Genomic DNA, 18867 nt, shown 5'->3' on the forward strand with positions numbered 1-18867 from the left:
GGGACCCAGGATCACGCCGCCTAACATGCCTGCGCTATCGCCGAGCTCGCCGATGGACGCCTCAGCGTCCCCGAGCCCGACGTATGCTGCCCGGACTCGGCAGGCCGCCGGTGCGGTCCCCGCCCGCGCCACCAACGTCGCTGCAAGCGCTACCACGACCGCTGCTGCTGCCCCTGCCGTAACTATAGACATCGGAGGAGCACCGAAACCTGCAGCCAAATACCCTCCACTAATAGTGGAGGCGTTGCCGGATTGGCCGTACCACTTCCGGGAGCTGAAGAGGCTCCTAGGACACACGCCAAACGGACGCCCCTATGGCAAGGGCGTCCGTTTTATACCGAAGTCGGACCAGGAGTTCCGCCTCATCCAGCGGTACCTGACCCAGCTGGAGGGCGCTAGCGGAATCTCCTGGTTCTGCTATTCCTTACCAGCGGAGAGGAGCCTCAAAGTGGCGATTCGCGGCTTGCCGGTCGACACGGATCCGGCACTTGTGGAGCAGGAGCTGCGCGAGCTCGGCTACATGCCTGAGCACGTGCGCGCAATCCCCGCCCGCCCAGGAAGACCGGGCTGCCTAATGTACGCGCAGCTGCAGCGTACACCGGACCTTACCCCGGGCATATATGAGGTGCGCGAGCTCCTCTGTATGCCCGGCGTGATTATCGAGGCATGGCGCGGCAGGAAGGGGCCCGCGCAATGCCACCGCTGCCAACAGTTCCGGCACTCCTCCCACAACTGCCACAGGCCTATTGCCTGTGTAAGATGTGGGGGAAGTCACCCAGCCCGGGACTGCCCTCGTCCACTGGAGGAGCCGCCGACGTGCGCCAACTGTGGGGAGGCGCACACGGCGAATAACGCAGCCTGTGCGGTATTCCGAAAGGAGGCCCGCAACCGCCGAGCTGGCACGACTGCGCGCACTTCCACAGTTGCGCGCGCCACCACTGCTGCCACCCTTAGAGGAGAAGCAGACGCACCCGGCTCGCTGACGGCCGCTGCTAACCAGCCGGGACAGCAGCAGGGCCGTAGGCGACGCCGCAAGCGTGGCGGCAAGCGCGCTAAAGCGCGCAAGCAGAGCGCGCCACCTACAACGGCGCCTCCCAAAACGACATCCTCCGTGACGGTGCAGCCTCCAGTGCAGCCCGCCGGACCGTCCAAGCCCACCGTGGTCGCTGCCCCCGAAAGGGGGACGAAGGCGAAGCGAGTGGGAGCACCGCAGTCGGCCGCTCAGCCGACCCGCGGTCCATTGGACCCAAGGACGACCCGCGTCATCGGTGCCCTGAACCAGGTCCTGATGGCGATCCAGGAGCAGCGTGACCCAGTCCCGCTTATCCTGGCTTGCATTATGGAGCTCTGCACTGGTTGAGCTCCATATCACCTTCTGGAACGCCGATGGGCTTTCGAAGCACAAAGCCCATCTTCTCAAGGACCTGCTTTCTCAGCGTCGAGTGGACATCGGCCTGATCAACGAGACTCACCTCAGACCAGTAGACAAGTTGAAGATTCCCGGATACTTTGTCTACCGGGAGGACCACACCTCGCCGATCGGGACTGCTTATCGGGGATTAGCAGTCTTGGTACGTCGGAACATCATCCACCAGCTGCTGCCAGTACCTCAATTGCAGACGTCGTACGCCTTAGGCGTGGAGATCTGCATCGACCGCCAACCAACCCGTGTGTTCGCGTTCTACAAGCCGCCGACCAATCGACTCGCAGTCGCTGATGTCCGCACCTTGCTGGACTCGCCACTGCCCACGATTATCGCCGGCGACTTCAACGCGAAGCACACGGCTTGGAACTCCGTCTCCGTGAGTCCGGATGGCAGACGCCTCCTCGACGATGCAGACCGCCACGGCTACGAAGTGCTCGGACCAGAGGTCCCGACGCACTACCCGTACTGTGCAGCACACATGCCGGACGTCATCGACATTGCAGTAACGCGCGGCCTCGCTGCAGCGCCATCGATTGACGTCCTGGATGATCACCTCATTTCCGACCACCAAGCAGTCCTCTTGACGCTGAGAAATGCACCGACGACCCACCTGCCTTCTCCGAAGCATCGCCAGGACTGGCGGGTTTTCGCCACATACATGGCAGAGAACTCGCCGTCCTTCCGAGTGGAGAGCCCTGCCGATGTTGAACGTCTCGCCACAGACCTCAGCGCGACAATGTCCGCCGCGCTTCGAGAGTCCAGACGCCACTCGGCAACCGCTCACAGACCACCCGCGCTCCCGGCCTACATCCGAGCGATGATTGAGGAGAAGAGGAAGCTGCGCAGGCAATGGCAATCCCAGCGGTGCCCGAACATGAGGTCGCGGCTCAACGCTCTGGCGGCCAAGATCTCGGATGCACTGGAAACAGTTGCAACCGAGTCGTGGCATACCGTCATCGAGCGAGCCGGCGACGACTGTCCTGGCATCCACCGCCTCTGCCGCCGTCTCTCCGGGAAGCCTACTCCGATTAGGCCCCTCATGGCTAGTGACGGTACCCCCCGTTACCGAGCCGAGGACCGAGCGGAGATCTTTGCTGACTTCCTGGAGACGCAGTTCACACCGAATCCGACTGCTGATGTACAGCACGAAGCAACCATCGAGCAGCACTTGAAGGCCTACTTCGAGCTGCCGATAGCCCCCGCAGAAGACCCCGTAGTGTTCTCCCCAGGACAAGTCCACAGGCTTGAAGCTCGGCCGGATCATCCTGATCCCCAAAGCGGGGAAGAACACGATGCAGCCTGGGAGTTATCGTCCCATCACGCTGCTGTCGACGACCTCAAAGGTCTTCGAGAAGTTGCTTCTGCTGTACATCACGCCCCACCTTCAGCCACGCGACGAACAGTTCGGTTTCCGTGCCGAACACTCAACCACGCTCCAAGTTACCAGGGTACTGCACCACCTCGCTTCCGCCAGAAACAAGCGAGAGCACACTATTGCAGTCTTCCTGGACATGGAGAAGGCGTTCGATCGCGTCTGGCATGCCGGCCTCATCTACAAGCTGTCCACGTCGACTATTCCCCGTAGAATAGTCAAGACTGTGGGCACCTTCTTGCAAGACAGACGTTTTCAAGTGGCGGTTGAAGACGCGCTGTCCACGGAACGCCCCATCAGAGCCGGTGTGCCCCAGGGAAGTTGCCTGTCGCCCGTCTGCTATGGCAGATACACGGACGACATTCCAGTCGCAGACGGCGCTATGCTCGCGCTGTATGCAGACGACGCAGCCTTCGTCACGACGTCGCTCACGGGCCCACACGCTGCAATAAAGATGCAGCGAGCACTGGACGCACTTCCCACTTGGCTGAAGGACTGGCGACTTAAAGTCAACGTGGCCAAAACTCAGGCGATCTCCATCGGACGGTCAGCAAAGACCCATGCACCCCCTCCGGTCTCGCTTCTGGGAGAAACCGTCGATTGGTCCCCCACGGCCAAATACCTGGGGGTCACGATCGACAGGGGTCTCTCGATGCGAAACCATGTGAGGAACGTGGTCGCGCAATCGCGCACCGCACGCTACCTCCTCCGTCCCATGTTGGCATCCCACCTGCCTCTCCGTGCGAAGCTGTCCATCTATAAGATGTACGTTCGCACGCGACTCACGTACGCGGCCCCAGCGTGGTACGCGCTGGTCAGCGAGACGGGCCGCAAGTCGCTGCGAGCGCAACAAGCTTTAGCGCTCCGCACCATTTCCCGAGCACCACGCTTCGTACGGAACCAGGTCATCGCCAGGGACCTGTGCATGGAGAGCCTGGATGAATTCATCCACCGCCTGAGTGCCTCGATGTTCGCACGCGCCGATGGAGCGCGAACCCAACACCTGAGGGGCATCGCGCCATACCATCGGCGCCCGCCGGACGCCAGAGGCCTGCCACGTGACCTCCTGGACATTTAACGCTTCCTCGCCGCTGGCTGACGGGCGCTTGCCAACTCACATTGGCAAGCTCGACCTCGCTGAGCGGCGGGCGCAAGCTCCCCCACGGACATGCTAAGTCGCCGCAACACCGCTGATCGCCGCGTCACAACGCAGGCTTGATCGCGCTGCCGCGACTTTTTCCCCGGACTTGACACCACGGACCCAACGGTCCCACCAAGTGACCCGTCTGTAGTTGCAGACGGCGTTGCGACCACCGAAAAGGGCCATCGCCCTGAGCGGTTACCCCGAGCCCCATTTGGGACTCCGAGGAAGAAGAATAGGAATGTTCGGACCAGACGTGCTCGGCTGCCGTCGAGTGCACACGCATGCACCGGCGCTCGGGTCCGTTACAGTTCGGTTTCGCGTGACTGCCTACCGAACACACTGCGTCCAGCGGCGGCGCTCGGAACTACACGCCTTTCCTCTCCGATTGGGTTCCCGGTCTGCCACCAGCGGCAAGCCCCGGGGACCGGGTCGGTGGGGTTGGCGTGCCGGCACCGTGGCTCGGACCGCGCCTAGGCAGCTCCGCCCCGCAAAACGCACCGCGTCCCGCGTACTGCGCCCCGCGTCGAGCCCCTGCGCTCCGCACCCCCCGCGTCCCGCGTCGGGCCCCCGCGCTCCGCACCGCCGCGTTTCGCGTCGAGCCTCTAGCTCCGCGACCCGCAACCCCTGCGTGCCTTCGGCCATGCCGCCACCGGCACCTAACCCACCGCCGCTGCCGCAGCGGCGTGCTACCCGCCCACGCGCCATAAGGCGCAGAGTGTTCGTGCGGAACACCGCCGCCGCGCTCGAGGTCGGCCTGGACGCGATCATAGCGACCGGCCAGGCCACCCTTGCTACCCGCACCACCAAGGCTCACGGTGCTGGGCCCTCTCCGGAGCGGGAGATGAAGCTTTCACCGCAAGCCCGCTCTCACTGTCGCCGGCGCCGTCTCGGCAGGCGACACCGACTCCTAAGACCACTGCTGACGTCCCTCCCAACACAGGGACCAGAACGTCCACGGTGATGCAAACCAGGCCCGCAGCACCAGTGCCATCCCCGCGCTCACCGCGATTCACCGCCGTACAGGCGGACATCGCCGTGGGAAGATTCCCATCCCCGCCACAACGGGGACCCAGGATCCCGGCAGCATTTACGCCGCCTAACATGCCTGCGCTATCGCCGAGCTCGCCGATGGACGCTTCAGCGTCCCCGAGCCCGACGTATGCTGCCCGGACTCGGCAGACCGCTGGTGCGGTCCCCGCCCGCGCCACCAACGTCGCTGCAAACGACGCCACAGCCGCTGCTGCTGCCCCTGCCGCTACCATAGATATCGGAGGAGCGCCGAAGCCTGCAGCCAAATACCCTCCACTGATAGTGGAGGCGTTGCCGGATTGGCCGTACCACTTCCGGGAGCTGAAGAGGCTCCTGGGACACACGCCAAACGGACGCCCCTATGGCAAGGGCGTCCGTTTCATACCGAAGTCGGACCAGGAGTTCCGCCTCATCCAGCGGTACCTGACCCAGCTGGAGGGCGCCAGCGGAATCTCCTGGTTCTGCTACTCTTTACCGGCGGAGAGGAGCCTCTAAGTGGCGATCCGCGGCCTCCCTGCCGACACGGATCCGGCACTCGTGGAGCAGGAGCTGCGCGAGCTCGGCTACATGCCTGAGCACGTGCGTGCAATCCCCGCCCGCCCGGGAAGACCGGGCCTTACCCCGGGCATATATGAGGTGCGCAAGCTCCTCTGTATGCCCGGCGTGATCATCGAGGCATGGCGCGGCAGGAAGGGGCCCGCGCAATGCCACCGCTGCCAGCAGTTCCAGCACTCCTCCCACAACTGCCACAGGCCTATTGCCTGTGTGAGATGTGGGGGAAGTCACCCAGCCCGGGACTGCCCTCGTCCATTGGAGGAGCCGCCGACGTGCGCCAACTGTGGGGAGGCGCACACGGCGAATAACGCAGCCTGCGCGGTATTCCGAAAGGAGGCCCGCAACCGCCGAGCTGGCACTACTGCGCGCACTTCCACAGTTGCGCGCGCCACCACCGCTGCCACCCTTAGAGGAGAAGCAGACGCACCCGGCTCGCTGACGGCCGCTGCTAACCAGCCGGGACAGCAGCAGGGCCGTAAGCGACGCCGCAAGCGTGGCGGCAAGCGCGCTAAAGCGCGCAAGCAGAGCGCGCCACCTACAACGGCGCCTCCCAACACGATATCCTCCGCGACGGTGCAGCCTCCAGTGCAGCCCGCCGGACCGTCCAAGCCCACCGTGGTCGCTGCCCCCGAAAGGGGGACGAAGGCGAAGCGAGTGGGAGCACCGCAGTCGGCCACTCAGCCGACCCGCGGTCCATTGGACCCAAGGACGACCCGCGTCATCGGTGCCCTGAACCAGGTCCTGATGGCGATCCAGGAGCAGCGTGACCCAGTCCCGCTTATCCTGGCTTGCATAATAAAGCTCTGCACTGGTTGAGCTCCATATCACCTTTTGGAACGCCAATGGGCTTTCGAAGCACAAAGCCCATCTTCTCAAGGACCTGCTTTCTCAGCGTCGAGTGGACATCGGCTTGATCAACGAGACTCACCTCAGACCAGTAGACAAGTTGAAGATTCCCGGATACTTTGTCTACCAGGAGGACCACACCTCGCCGATCGGGACTGCTTATCGGGGATTAGCAGTCTTGGTACGTCGGAACATCATCCACCAGCTGCTGCCAGTACCTCAACTGCAGACGTCGTACGCCTTAGGCCGGGTTCCCACTATGCCGGACCGGCAGATCTCCCGGTCCGGTAAAATTGCCGGAAGGCCTAGTGGCGGTACAAATTGTATGAAGCTATTCACATGATCCCGAGTCTGGCTTTTTCGCCGAGCCCGGCATTTTTACCGAGCGTTTTGTCACTACAAAATGCCGGCAAAATCACCGGACCGGAATAATGTGAACCAGTTCGACCCGCGTTCCCCGCCCCGCCCCGCCCGTTCTCCCCGCACTTCATTCGGCTCGCATTTTCTGAGTAAAGTAGACGTGTAGCATGAGCGACATACAAATAGAAACTTTAATTACGCTTGTCCAAGAGAGACCTGTTCTGTGGGACAAGACCGAAGATGTCTATAAAGACAAAAACTTAAAGTTAGCAGCATGGCGTGAAGTATGTTTAATACTGAAACCAAACTTCGATGAACTGGAAGAAAAAGAAAGAAAACAGTACGGTGAGTTTTTTAAATATTTTTATTGATAAAAATGCATTCACAAATTTTAATTTATAGCTGCTGCCTGCCACGGAACGGAACCAATATCCGAAACAAAATAATTAGTAAATGCTGTTCGTATAGCATTGGCATTAGGGCCACCTCGAGTCGACCCATTTCGATCCACGGGTCTCGTTTCTTGTTCTTGTCCATTTTCTATATTTTGGTAACTTTCAAAATTTATACCGTCTTTTTCTCTAACAAAATTATGTAAGACTGTACAAGCTTTAATTACTTTAATTGCTGTGTCTACGTTCAGATCTATAGGCCGATGGAGTATTCGCCACTTATTTGCTAGAATACCAAAAGCGCACTCAACGTACCTTCGTGCTCGACTTAATCTATAGTTAAAAATCTTTTTATCATTATTCAAATGTGTACCTCCATATGGACGTAGGAGATTAGGTGTTAAAGCAAAGCCTTCATCGCCAACTAGTATAAACGGTAATTCCTCGTGCATGTTTGTATGAAGTGGTCGAGGCTTTGGTACATTTAAAGTACCATCATTGATTTTTTTCCAAAATATACTATCCTTTAATATAGTGGAATCGCATTCCTTGCCATACGAGCCCACACTGATAAAAATAAATCGGTACTCTGAATCGACAATTGCCATTAATACAAAAGAATAATATTCCTTGTAATTAAAGAACATAGAACCACTCTTGGCTGGCTTCAAAATTCTAATATGTTTGCCATCTACTGCTCCAATACAGTGAGGAAAGTTGGCTTTTCTTTCGAATCTTAAAGCGATGTCCTCCCATTCTCTCTCAGTATCAGGCAGCTTAAGAAAATCTGTCTGTAGGCTTTCCCAAATGACGTTGCTCATTTCTTTTATTATTTTACTTATTGTCGAAACGCCTACTCTGTATGAGTAATGTATTTCTTTGAATGAACATCCTGAAGCTAAATATCTGAAAAAAGTATATTTTGTTACTACATATTACATTATATGTCACCAATAAATAAATTCAATTCTGATATTTTTTTATTTATTTCAGGAAAACTGGTTTCAACTAAATGGAATAATATACGAGATTCATGGCTTAAGACGGTGAAAAAACAAAAAGATGAGTCTAAATCTGGATCTTCGGCCAAAAAGACACGAAATTATTTATATCACGAGCAATTAATGTTTTTGAAAAAGGTCTCCGAACCTCGACCGCCTCATGAGTCGGGTTCAAAAAAAGCAAGAACCGAGACTGAAGTAGGCATGGAATCAGATTTTCGTTCATCTTTAATTAAAGATAAAAGAACAATTGATAATAAAGAAGTAAATGAGAAGATGTCAAAGTTTTTGGATTCCAGAATGAACCCAGAAAAAGAAAACCATCATCTTTCTTTTTTCAAAGGCATTATACCAGTCTTGAACACTTTAACTATCGAAGAGACTTTAGAATTTCAAGCCAGCGTCCTGACAATGTTGCAAAAAATTAAAAGTAGGAATTATGAGAGAGAGAATTACGGACATTGGCGTCATTATAATCAGATGACCGGACCAGATCAGTATACTCGCTCTGGATACTACACACATCCTAATCAACAGGCGACACCTACGCAAGATCAACACTCTGGATACTCTACAACACCTATACCATCAACTTCTTCCCAAATTCCAGTGAATCCAGTTTCGCCAACAGCATCTACTCATTCCATATACTCCCAAGAGTCAGAATATTTAGATTTTGAAGGGTTTTAAATTTGAGTACAAATAAATACTTAAGTGACTAATTTGCATTTTTAATTAATAATTATTTATTGTCAAAAGAACACACACACACACTTTACCTTAAACAAATGGCCAATCTTTGTTCTGGGCAAATACATTCTCTAAAACTTGTATTTCGTACTCTTATGCCTGGTGAAAGTCGTCCCAGTAAATCGTCAAAAGTGGTTGTTGTCATTCGAAAATAATTGAAGAACTTTGATCCGTCACTTCTAAGTTCACCCATCAATGTTTCAAATGTCCCTAGTGTAAATCTTTCCCGTAAAATAGGATGTACCCAATACTTTCTTCTTTTATTTTGCCTTCTGTACCACCACCACCACAACACAACAATTTCGTCGTCCATTGTGGGCACAGGTCCAAATTCAACTGAGGTGCTTTAAATGTGAACACTCTGTCCGGTGTCCGGTTTCCGGCAGATCTGCCGGTCCGGCATAGTGGGAACCCGGCCTTAGGCGTGGAGATCTGCATCGACCGCCAACCAACCCGTGTGTTCGCGTTCTACAAGCCGCCGACCAATCGACTTGCAGTCGCTGATGTCCGCACCTTGCTGGACTCGCAACTGCCCACGATTATCGCCGGCGACTTCAACGCGAAGCACACGGCATGGAACTCCGTCTCCGTGAGTCCGGATGGCAGACGCCTCCTCGACGATGCAGACCGCCACGGCTACGAAGTGCTCGGACCAGAGGTCCCGACGCACTACCCGTACTGTGCAGCACACATGCCGGACGTCATCGATATTGCAGTAACGCGCGGCCTCGCCGCAGCGCCATCGATTGACGTCCTGGATGATCACCTCATTTCCGACCACCAAGCAGTCCTCTTGACGCTGAGAAACGCACCGATGACCCACCTGCCTTCTCCGAAGCATCGCCAGGACTGGCGGGTTTTCGCCACATACATGGCAGAGAACTCGCCGTCCTTCCGAGTGGAGAGCCCTGCCGATGTTGAACGTCTCGCCACAGATCTCAGCGCGACAATGTCCGCCGCGCTTCGAGAGTCCAGTCGCCACTCGGCAACCGCTCGCAGACCACCCGCGCTCCCGGCCTACATCCGAGCGATGATTGAGGAGAAGAGGAAGCTGTGCAGACAATGGCAATCCCAGCGGTGCCCGAACATGAGGTCGCGGCTCAACGCTCTGGCGGCCAAGATCTCGGATGCATTGGAAACAGTTGCATCCGAGTCGTGGCATACCGTCATCGAGCGAGCCGGCGACGACTGTCCTGGCATCCACCGCCTCTGCCGCCGTCTCTCCGGGAAGCCTACTCCGATTAGGCCCCTCATGGCTAGTGACGGTACCCCCCGTTACCGAGCCGAGGACCGAGCGGAGATCTTTGCTGACTTCCTGGAGACGCAGTTCACACCGAATCCGACCGCTGATGTACAGCACGAAGCAACCATCGAGCAGCACTTGAAGGCCTACTTCGAGTCGCCGATAGCCCCCGCAGAAGACCCCATCGTGTTCTCCCCAGGACAAGTCCACAGGATGATTCGCCGAACTAAACTGCGCAAAAGCCCCCGGCTCCGACCGAGTCACCAACGAAGCCCTGCGCCACCTACCCCCGCGAGCAATCACGACGCTGGCGCGACTCTTCAACGGCATCCTCCGTACCAGGCACTTCCCATCAGCGTGGAAGCTCGGCCGGATCATCCTGATCCCCAAAGCGGGGAAGAATACGATGCAGCCTGGGAGCTATCGTCCCATCACGCTGCTGTCGACGACTTCAAAGGTCTTCGAGAAGTTGCTTCTGCTGTACATCACGCCCCACCTTCAGCCACGCGACGAACAGTTCGGTTTCCGTGCCGAACACTCAACCACGCTCCAAGTCACCAGGGTACTGCACCACCTCGCTTCCGCCAGAAACAAGCGAGAGCACGCTATTGCAGTCTTCCTGGACATGGAGAAGGCGTTCGATCGCGTCTGGCATGCCGGCCTCATCTATAAGCTGTCCACGTCGACTATTCCCCGTAGAATAGTCAAGACTGTGGGCACCTTCTTGCAAGACAGACGTTTTCAAGTGGCGGTTGAAGACGCGCTGTCCACGGAGCGCCCCATCAGAGCCGGTGTGCCCCAGGGAAGTTGCCTGTCGCCCGTCTGCTATGGCAGATACACGGACGACATTCCAGTCGCAGACGGCGCTATGCTTGCGCTGTATGCAGACGATGCAGCCTTCGTCACGACGTCGCTCACGGGCCCACACGCTGCAATAAAGATGCAGCGAGCACTGGACGCACTTCCCACTTGGCTGAAGGACTGGCGACTTAAAGTCAACGTGGCCAAAACTCAGGCGATCTCCATCGGACGGTCAGCAAAAACCCATGCACCCCCTCCGGTCTCGCTTCTGGGAGAAACCGTCGATTGGTCCCCCACGGCCAAATACCTGGGGGTCACGATCGACAGGGGTCTCTCGATGCGAAACCATGTGAGGAACGTGGTCGCGCAATCGCGCACCGCACGCTACCTCCTCCGTCCCATGTTGGCATCCCACCTGCCTCTCCGTGCGAAGCTGTCCATCTATAAGATGTACGTTCGCACGCGACTCACGTATGCGGCCCCAGCGTGGTACGCGCTGGTCAGCGAGACGGGCCGCAAGTCGCTGCGAGCGCAGCAAGCTTTAGCGCTCCGCACCATTTCCCGAGCACCACGCTTCGTACGGAACCAGGTCATCGCCAGGGACCTGTGCATGGAGAGCCTGGATGAGTTCATCCACCGCCTGAGTGCCTCGATGTTCGCACGCGCCGATGGAGCGCGAGCCCAACACCTGCGGGGCATCGCGCCATACCATCGGCGCCCGCCGGACGCCAGAGGCCTGCCACGTGACCTCCTGGACACCTAACGCTCCTCGCCGCTGGCTGACGGGCGCTTGCCAACTCACATTGGCAAGCTCGACCTCGCTGAGCGGCGGGCGCAAGCTCCCCCACGGACACGCTAAGTCGCCGCAACACCGCTGATCGCCGCGTCACAACGCAGGCTTGATCGCGCTGCCGCGACTTCACCCACGGACATGACTCCACGGACCCAACGGTCCCACCAAGCGACCCGTCTGTAGTCGCAGACGGCGTTGACTTCCACCGAAAAGGGCCATCGCCCTGAACGGTTACCCCCGAGCCCCAAACCTGGGACTCCGAGGAAGATTAGAGTGTAATGTTCGGACCTCGGTCTCCGAGCACGATCACCCGCTCGGAGGAAGATCTTCCTATTGTTACGGTCGAGCATATCACCAAAGCTCCCGTACAGTGGTGACCCCGACGTGATTGCGTGCGTGAGGCGTGCTTTGTGGTGCTGCGATGATCACGTCGGGTGTGCGTCGGGCTTGAATGGCGGTGATGCTGCTGCGATGATCACGTCTGGTGTGCGTCAGGCTTGAATGGCGGTGATGCGATGATTACGTCGGGTTTGCGTCATCACGTCGGGTGTGCGTCCCTTTTTATCATTGGTAATACAGGGTCTAGCCGTAATGGCGAACTCAAAAGACGACGATGGCACTCCCGCACCCGCGACGAATCCACCGATCAAACCACAACAGCAACAGAATAAAGGGAAGAAACCCTTTCCGAGGCCTAATAATAAGGTCGATAAGTCTAAGCTTCCTAATCCACTCCACTTAACGAAATCAGAAACCGCTTTGACTAATGACCCGCTATGGAAGGACTCTTTCATTCTGGATGGTGAGACAGGTGTTATGAATGAAGAGGCAGTAGAAGACTTCGAACCGGACGCCGCAGGATATGTTCATTTAGTTGACTTAGAGTATAAGGCAATTGCTGATGTCGATAAACCATATGCTAAGGTTATATCACCATCCCTCCACTCGTACTATCATTGCATTTTGTATTGGTACAAGATGGCTCTACTCGCCCAGCGCCACGGGACCGCTTCCCAGGACCAAGAGCGCCTGGTGCACTTTGTTAGAGGCTACGGAGGTTTAAAAATTGCCGCAGGAGCAGCAGAATACCTCGAAGGCTTAGGCGACTTCACTGACGCCACAGGCATTAGACATGTGCTCAGCTCACCTGAACCCAACGCCCAAGGGCATTTTGGCCAGGCCACAGCTGCAACGCATGCTAATTATGAGATGTTGCCTGCACCTGCAATCTTCTTAGCACGTGTGCTCGAAGATTTGCAAACGACAACGCAACGGTCTCAACGCACGCAACGCTCAACGCACGTAACGCTCAACGGTCTCAACGCACGCAACGGTCTTAACGCACGCAACGCTCAACGCACGTAACGCTCAACGCACACAACGGTCTCAACGCACGTAACGCACGCAACGGTCTCAACGCACAAAACGCACGAAACGCTCTCAACGCACGCAACGGTCTCTACGCACGCAACGCTCTCAACGCTCTCGACGCACGCAACGTACGCACACGATTGGTGACAGAGGCATACTACAGCAATCAACACTGCTTCAATGGTACGACTTCCAGTCTCGGAGGGTTAACTTTAAACAACATTAAACCTATGGGTAAATAATAACCCTACCTCTTGAATCACTCGATCTAATGATGAAACCAGTAGTTTTAAAGATATAAGCAGAGGAACGGATGGTGGAAAGTTTATTTAAACAATTTTTTTTTTTATTTTAGGTATTGACAGAATGTTACTTAATGGTACTTAACAGAGAAACCGTCCGTCTACCGTTTACCTGCCAAAGCCACGGTAACCCAAACTTCATAATAGTCCATCGTTCTTACATGTGTTGGGAGCATGCGCTGACAAACTTTCAGCTTTTATAAAATAACGAAGGTCTGGGGTTCGCGGGCTCTTGCTCTATAAACCATTTAAAAGTAGTAGCAACAGTGTGTGACATGGATGGAGTAAATGTAAGTGCCATAAATTCCCTGGGGCCCACACTAAAGACACCTTATTTTAAACTTCAAGGAAATGAAATTGTGACTATTATGGATCCCCCACATCTCCTCAAGTGTTTTAGGAACATCTTTTTAAAACACAATATTGAATGTCCAGAAATTTTTTCAATACATGGAACAACAGGTGCTATCTAAATTTATGTATTATGATTAAATTGTATTCTGCAAAAGTAAATAAGAAAATTAAGTAAATTGATACTACAATTTACGATTTCAGGACTGGCAAAATGGAAGCATATCCAAGACATGTGTTTGCACCTGCACACACAGAACAACATATTAATCCAAATGGGAAACAAAAAATGAAAGTGAAGTTAGCAGCAAAAGTTTTACGTCATTCGGTTGCTGCAGGATTATTTGCTAAAGTTTCTTCAAGTAAGTTGCTTATATTTTAATGTGTATCTTGAGTTGCTACAAATAGGACATGCCCAAAAGATCATATCATCGAATTAAAAACACCCATAAATGCACACCCTTTAACATGGTAATATTATTATAGATTTTGAACTTATATATTCAGTAGTTACTTTAGTTTATCAGATATTTATAACAACCGAAAATTGTTTGACACCTTAGTAAAGGAAATAAGCAGGCATAGAAATTTACTTTTCCTTTATTCAGATCAATTTATGCTTATTATGGTTAGTTTAATATTTTATTTCATTTTATATCTATCAGATCAGATTTCCCCTGATGCTGTAGTTACAGCAACACTCATCAGCAAAATAGATTCTATTTTTGATGCATTAAATGCAGGAAGTCCAGATTTAAAAAGAGGGAAGAAATTTTCATCAAATCTCAGTAAATCAAGTGGACATTTGGAGCTATTCTCAGAATTAAAATCATTTTTTAAGAATGTTAAATTTATTGGGGCTCGTTGTACCCCTCCTTCGGCCAATGGGTGTATACGAACAATTGGGGCTGTAGAAAGGCTTTGGCATAATTTGCAAAAATTAAAAATAGAGGCAATTTCTACCCGAAGACTAAACCAAGACCCTTTAGAAAACCTCTGGTTGTATACGGGGCCGCTGAGGTTCCAATCCTCACCCAAATGTGCAACAATTTATTGCTGGTTTATAAACCAGCATTGTAAATAATTTAAGTGTAAATGTAATAGTAAAAATTGTGAAGATTATGCTAACACACTATTTACGAACACATATTAATATGAACACATGTTTGAAAACTACAACGCATGTACCAGTGTCATAACCTAATCAGTTGTACGATATTGATGTTACTGACATTAATGTCGACACAGGATAATGCGGAGAACCGGGCATGTGCCTACCTATGTGGATTTGTATTTAAAAAACTTAAAAACAATACATGTAAAGAAAGTCTAGCTTGAATAATGTTACTGCTGAATTCATACAATGCATTGAGTTATGTGCAACTTACATTAATTAATTTTTGAATATGAATTCACATACGGGAAAGTTAAAAAAAATATTAACTAGAAAATTAAAGGACAGAATATCCTTCAGCTGGTTAGATGGATGCATGACTCATAAAGTTGAAAACACTACTCATATTCTTAACCCTAGAACACTAATAGTATTTGTTTTTCAAATAACTTTTTTTATTTTCAATGAACCTGAAGTGAAGTGCTCCCGCGTATTTAACATTGTTGTCGTTGTGGAACCATTAATTCAATAGACCGGGGTCTCACCATGAAGACCCATATTAAGAACATCTCCGCCAGGGCGAGGGCTGCCACTCACGAGCTGGCCCCCGTCCTCAGGTCTCGCTTGCCGCTGCGCACGAAGCTTGGGATGTACAAAACATATGCGGACGCGTGAGAAGACTACTCTGTAGAACCATTTACAGATGGCGTGGCGGCGAATAGTCTGCACATTTTTGTATATAGTTGTACTTCTTCTCCTTGGAGTAATATGAGTTATAGAGGAAGAATAAACCAACGTGGTCCTGGCGGTTTCAACCGCAACTTCCGCGATAAAAGTGACCAATACCGGGATGAAGACCCACCCGTCGAGGTTAGAAGACAGCAGCCGCAGAATAATAGAGGTGGAAAAATGAGCAACCGCGACAAGCAGAGAGCTGAGGCTTACCGCGAAAAGAAGAACGTTGCTACTAGTGTTGCCCAAATTCAGTCTTGGTCTTGCAGTCTTGGTTTTGTTCTTGCGTTTTTGCAAGACCAAGACCAAGAACAAGACCGCGTATTTTTAGCAAGACCAAGACCAAGACTGACCGTGCAAGACTTGAGCAAGAACAAGACATAGCCTGCAAGACTCTTGCGTCTTGCAGCTAGGACTTAGCGCTATTTCACGGAGTAGTTAGGTGTAACAGTTCGGTGTATAGGTAGGTAGGTACGCTTAGGAATTCTATGAGACGCAAAAAACTATATCAAAGAATATGAAAAACTGGACCTATGCGCATTACGACTAATACCATAAACATAGCGAATAAAAAAATATCTATTAAAATCAAACTGAGTGCATGCATAGTTATGTTTTAACCATCGGCACTTTGATAATGCGGCATCAAAGGTTTTGTACTTACTTCTCAAAGAAATTTGCCGCTTTTCGGAAGTACATGGTTATGATACACGCGCCGGCGGCTTCTTTTGAAATCTAAAACAATCGTTGCCGCCGCGCCGAAATCATAACATTTGACACTATTCATGCAAAATAATTTCGAATTTTAAGAGTACCTACAGGTGTTCCAAAGAATAAATAAGTTTCAGAGTGCTTAGAATGAAAATGAATACATTATACTGATCACGCAAGTAGTATTATGATTAGGATAAAATGGTGAGGATAGGTAGTAGATGTCATAATAATTCATTCTAGTAAGTAATTATAATATTAATTACTTATATGGTTTTAAACTAATTACTTAGGTACTATTATTGTACATTTAGTCATTATATTTCTTAAGTTTTTACAAGAAAAAATAGCAAAAAAGTGTTCGAATATCTCTGAGAGAGATGATGAGAGTAAGTATTTACTAGCTGTGCCCGCGACTTCGTCCACGAGGAATAGTAACTTTGGAGGTATAGTGACGTTCAGGATTTATTTATTTATTTTAAAACTTCTGTCATCAAACATACAAACGAACTCTTCAGCTTTATAATATTAGTATAGATGCACGCCAAAACATTCACTTATATGTAAAGAATAGTGATTGGCACTAATTCTTTACATATATTTTATTCACGGGTCGCGTCTGTACAAGTAGGTAATATTTAGTGTGTGTTTGTACGCCGCACGCGGCATCGTTCGATTTGCGGCGGCATCCTTTTCATAGAGCCGGCACGTGGCGAGGCGGCGCGGTAAAAAGCAAGGAAACGTACTATAAATGAAGGAATTATTTTAATTCCAGTCATTTCCAATTGAGCTGTGCTTCGATTCTAACTTAATAATTGTTTTTACTAATTCTCGTTGTTTTCTAAAAACGTATCACGTGTACAATTTAATATGAGTGACGAAGATTCAAATTATTCTAGTCCGAGTAACGAGAGTTTGAGTCACAGATCTAAAAGACCCAAAAGCAAATTTGAGGAGTTTTTCGAAATAATTCATGCATCCCAAACTGCCTTGTGTAAATTGTGCCAACATAAAAAGATTGAAATAAAAATGAAAAACAGAAACACTTCAGGCTTAAGGAAACATCTAATGTCTTTCCACAAAAAGGAATCAGAAATATTTCTTCCTGTTAAACCAAAATTAAGTGGAGATATCACAAGCTTTTTAGTAACCGCTGGAAGAAGTGGACAGGTAAGAATATTTTTTTAACAGTTAAAAGAATTTTAACTCCGCGTAGCTATTCATGCGATACTTTCAAAAACGCCATTAACTTACGTAAGTATTTTTGAGTTAGTGGTGTTTTCATCTAGGGGTGCGACATATTAAGTATGTAATTATCGTCTTAAATATTTTTTATAAACACCCATATTTTCATTTAATCGGCCAGTAACAACTAAGTACTTTATTTTGGTAAATTACAGTACAGTGCAACCTTAATATAACAAATATCAATTTAACGATTTTCTCGATTTAACAACAACAAACCTCCTCCTCTTATACGCTCAAACCTAGTATGTTTTAAATAATAACACAAGATTTATTGTTTTGTTTCAGTCGGAAAACAGCAGTGACAACATCACGACAGCTACAGTTGATTGGGTGGTGAAAAAATATCTTCTCTTCTCATTTTTCGATGACGAAGCTACACAAGTATATTTTCGACGTATTTGCCCTAATATGGTGTTTCCTAAAAGGTCTACACTTAGAAGGAAAGTCAAAGAGCGATTTGAAGAGCTCCAATTGAATCTCAAGGAACGACTTCAACCATTATCATCTAAAATGTCGTTTACCATTGATGGGTGGACGTCAATTGCTGGTAGGAGTTACTACGGGGTTACTATTCATTATATAGACAACGAATGGAAGTATCGATCTGTAGTTCTTGATTTTATACCATCACGCGGTCGACATACTGGGGAAGATATTGCAACGATTTTCCATGAATGTTTATTGGAATATGGCATAATTGATAAAATACAAGGTATCACGGTCGACAACGCAACTGCAAATACCAAATTTATGTATGAACTGGGCAAACAGCTGCCGCCACACTTTGATTCAGACAATCAACATTTCCGGTGCTTTGCTCACATTTTAAACCTTGGTGTACAAGATTTATTAAAGACCTTAGCATTACACTGTGAGTCTGACACTAACGCGCAAGATCAGCAGTACGAAGACTATGCAGACGAAACTGAGGATGAGGAAGATGAAGAATCTGCACCAAATATTGCTGACTCGCGTACATCTGTAACAAAGTTACGCAGTATTTCCAGTAAAATAAAAAGAAGTGAGATAGTGAAGAAGAAGTTTCAGTCTGCTTGTGAAGCAGCTGGCGTGCCATCAAATCTAAATGCCATTCTTGACTGTCCAACGAGATGGAATTCCACACATGATATGATTGGATTTGGTTTAAAAGTGAGAGCGGGCATTGACATATTGTGCAGTTCTGTCACCGAATTGAATGATTTTCAAATCACAGCTAATGAATGGCAGGTACTCGAAAAATTACATAAATTTCTAATAAACTTTAAACTTTTAAGTACAAAACTTGGTGGAGACAAATATGTTACGTTACCGCTAGTCATTGTATCA

The 18867-nt window shown here is 50.7% G+C and overlaps 3 protein-coding genes across 3 annotated transcripts; 2 read left to right on the plus strand and 1 right to left on the minus strand.

The window, feature by feature from the left end:
• The first annotated feature begins 6617 nt into the window (after window positions 1–6617).
• On the plus strand, window positions 6618–8847 carry LOC120635085. Its single transcript, XM_039905998.1, has 2 exons — window positions 6618–7077; window positions 8118–8847. The coding sequence occupies exons 1-2, from the start codon at window positions 6900–6902 to the stop codon at window positions 8813–8815; spliced, it is 876 nt and encodes a 291-aa protein (XP_039761932.1). The 5' UTR covers window positions 6618–6899; the 3' UTR covers window positions 8816–8847.
• On the minus strand, window positions 7079–9294 carry LOC120635084 (protein ALP1-like). The gene is made up of 2 exons (XM_039905997.1): window positions 8905–9294; window positions 7079–8030 (listed from the first exon to the last, which is right to left on the minus strand). Exons 1-2 carry the CDS (start codon window positions 9186–9188, stop codon window positions 7124–7126), a joined length of 1191 nt encoding a protein of 396 aa, XP_039761931.1. The 5' UTR covers window positions 9189–9294; the 3' UTR covers window positions 7079–7123.
• A 3009-nt stretch (window positions 9295–12303) lies between these two features.
• On the plus strand, window positions 12304–15525 carry LOC120635149. Its single transcript, XM_039906082.1, has 3 exons — window positions 12304–13073; window positions 13941–14098; window positions 15383–15525. Exons 1-3 carry the CDS (start codon window positions 12304–12306, stop codon window positions 15523–15525), a joined length of 1071 nt encoding a protein of 356 aa, XP_039762016.1.
• The last annotated feature ends 3342 nt before the right edge of the window (window positions 15526–18867 follow it).

Source organism: Pararge aegeria, chromosome 26 (assembly GCF_905163445.1).
Source record: "Pararge aegeria chromosome 26, ilParAegt1.1, whole genome shotgun sequence".
Taxonomy (NCBI): domain Eukaryota; kingdom Metazoa; phylum Arthropoda; class Insecta; order Lepidoptera; family Nymphalidae; genus Pararge; species Pararge aegeria.

Coding starts and splice junctions, on each gene's coding strand:
- LOC120635085 (XM_039905998.1), top strand. CDS start 6,900: ATGAGCGACATACAAATAGAAACTTTAATTACGCTTGTCCAAGAGAGA. Junction 7,078..8,117: donor AAAAGAAAGAAAACAGTACG/GTGAGTTTTTTA, acceptor TATTTATTTCAG/GAAAACTGGTTTCAACTAAA.
- LOC120635149 (XM_039906082.1), top strand. CDS start 12,304: ATGGCGAACTCAAAAGACGACGATGGCACTCCCGCACCCGCGACGAAT. Junction 13,074..13,940: donor GCACGCAACGCTCAACGCAC/GTAACGCTCAAC, acceptor TTACGATTTCAG/GACTGGCAAAATGGAAGCAT. Junction 14,099..15,382: donor ATTTGCTAAAGTTTCTTCAA/GTAAGTTGCTTA, acceptor TTAATTCAATAG/ACCGGGGTCTCACCATGAAG.
- LOC120635084 (XM_039905997.1), bottom strand. CDS start 9,188: ATGGACGACGAAATTGTTGTGTTGTGGTGGTGGTGGTACAGAAGGCAA. Junction 8,031..8,904: donor AGATTGGCCATTTGTTTAAG/GTAAAGTGTGTG, acceptor TACTTTTTTCAG/ATATTTAGCTTCAGGATGTT.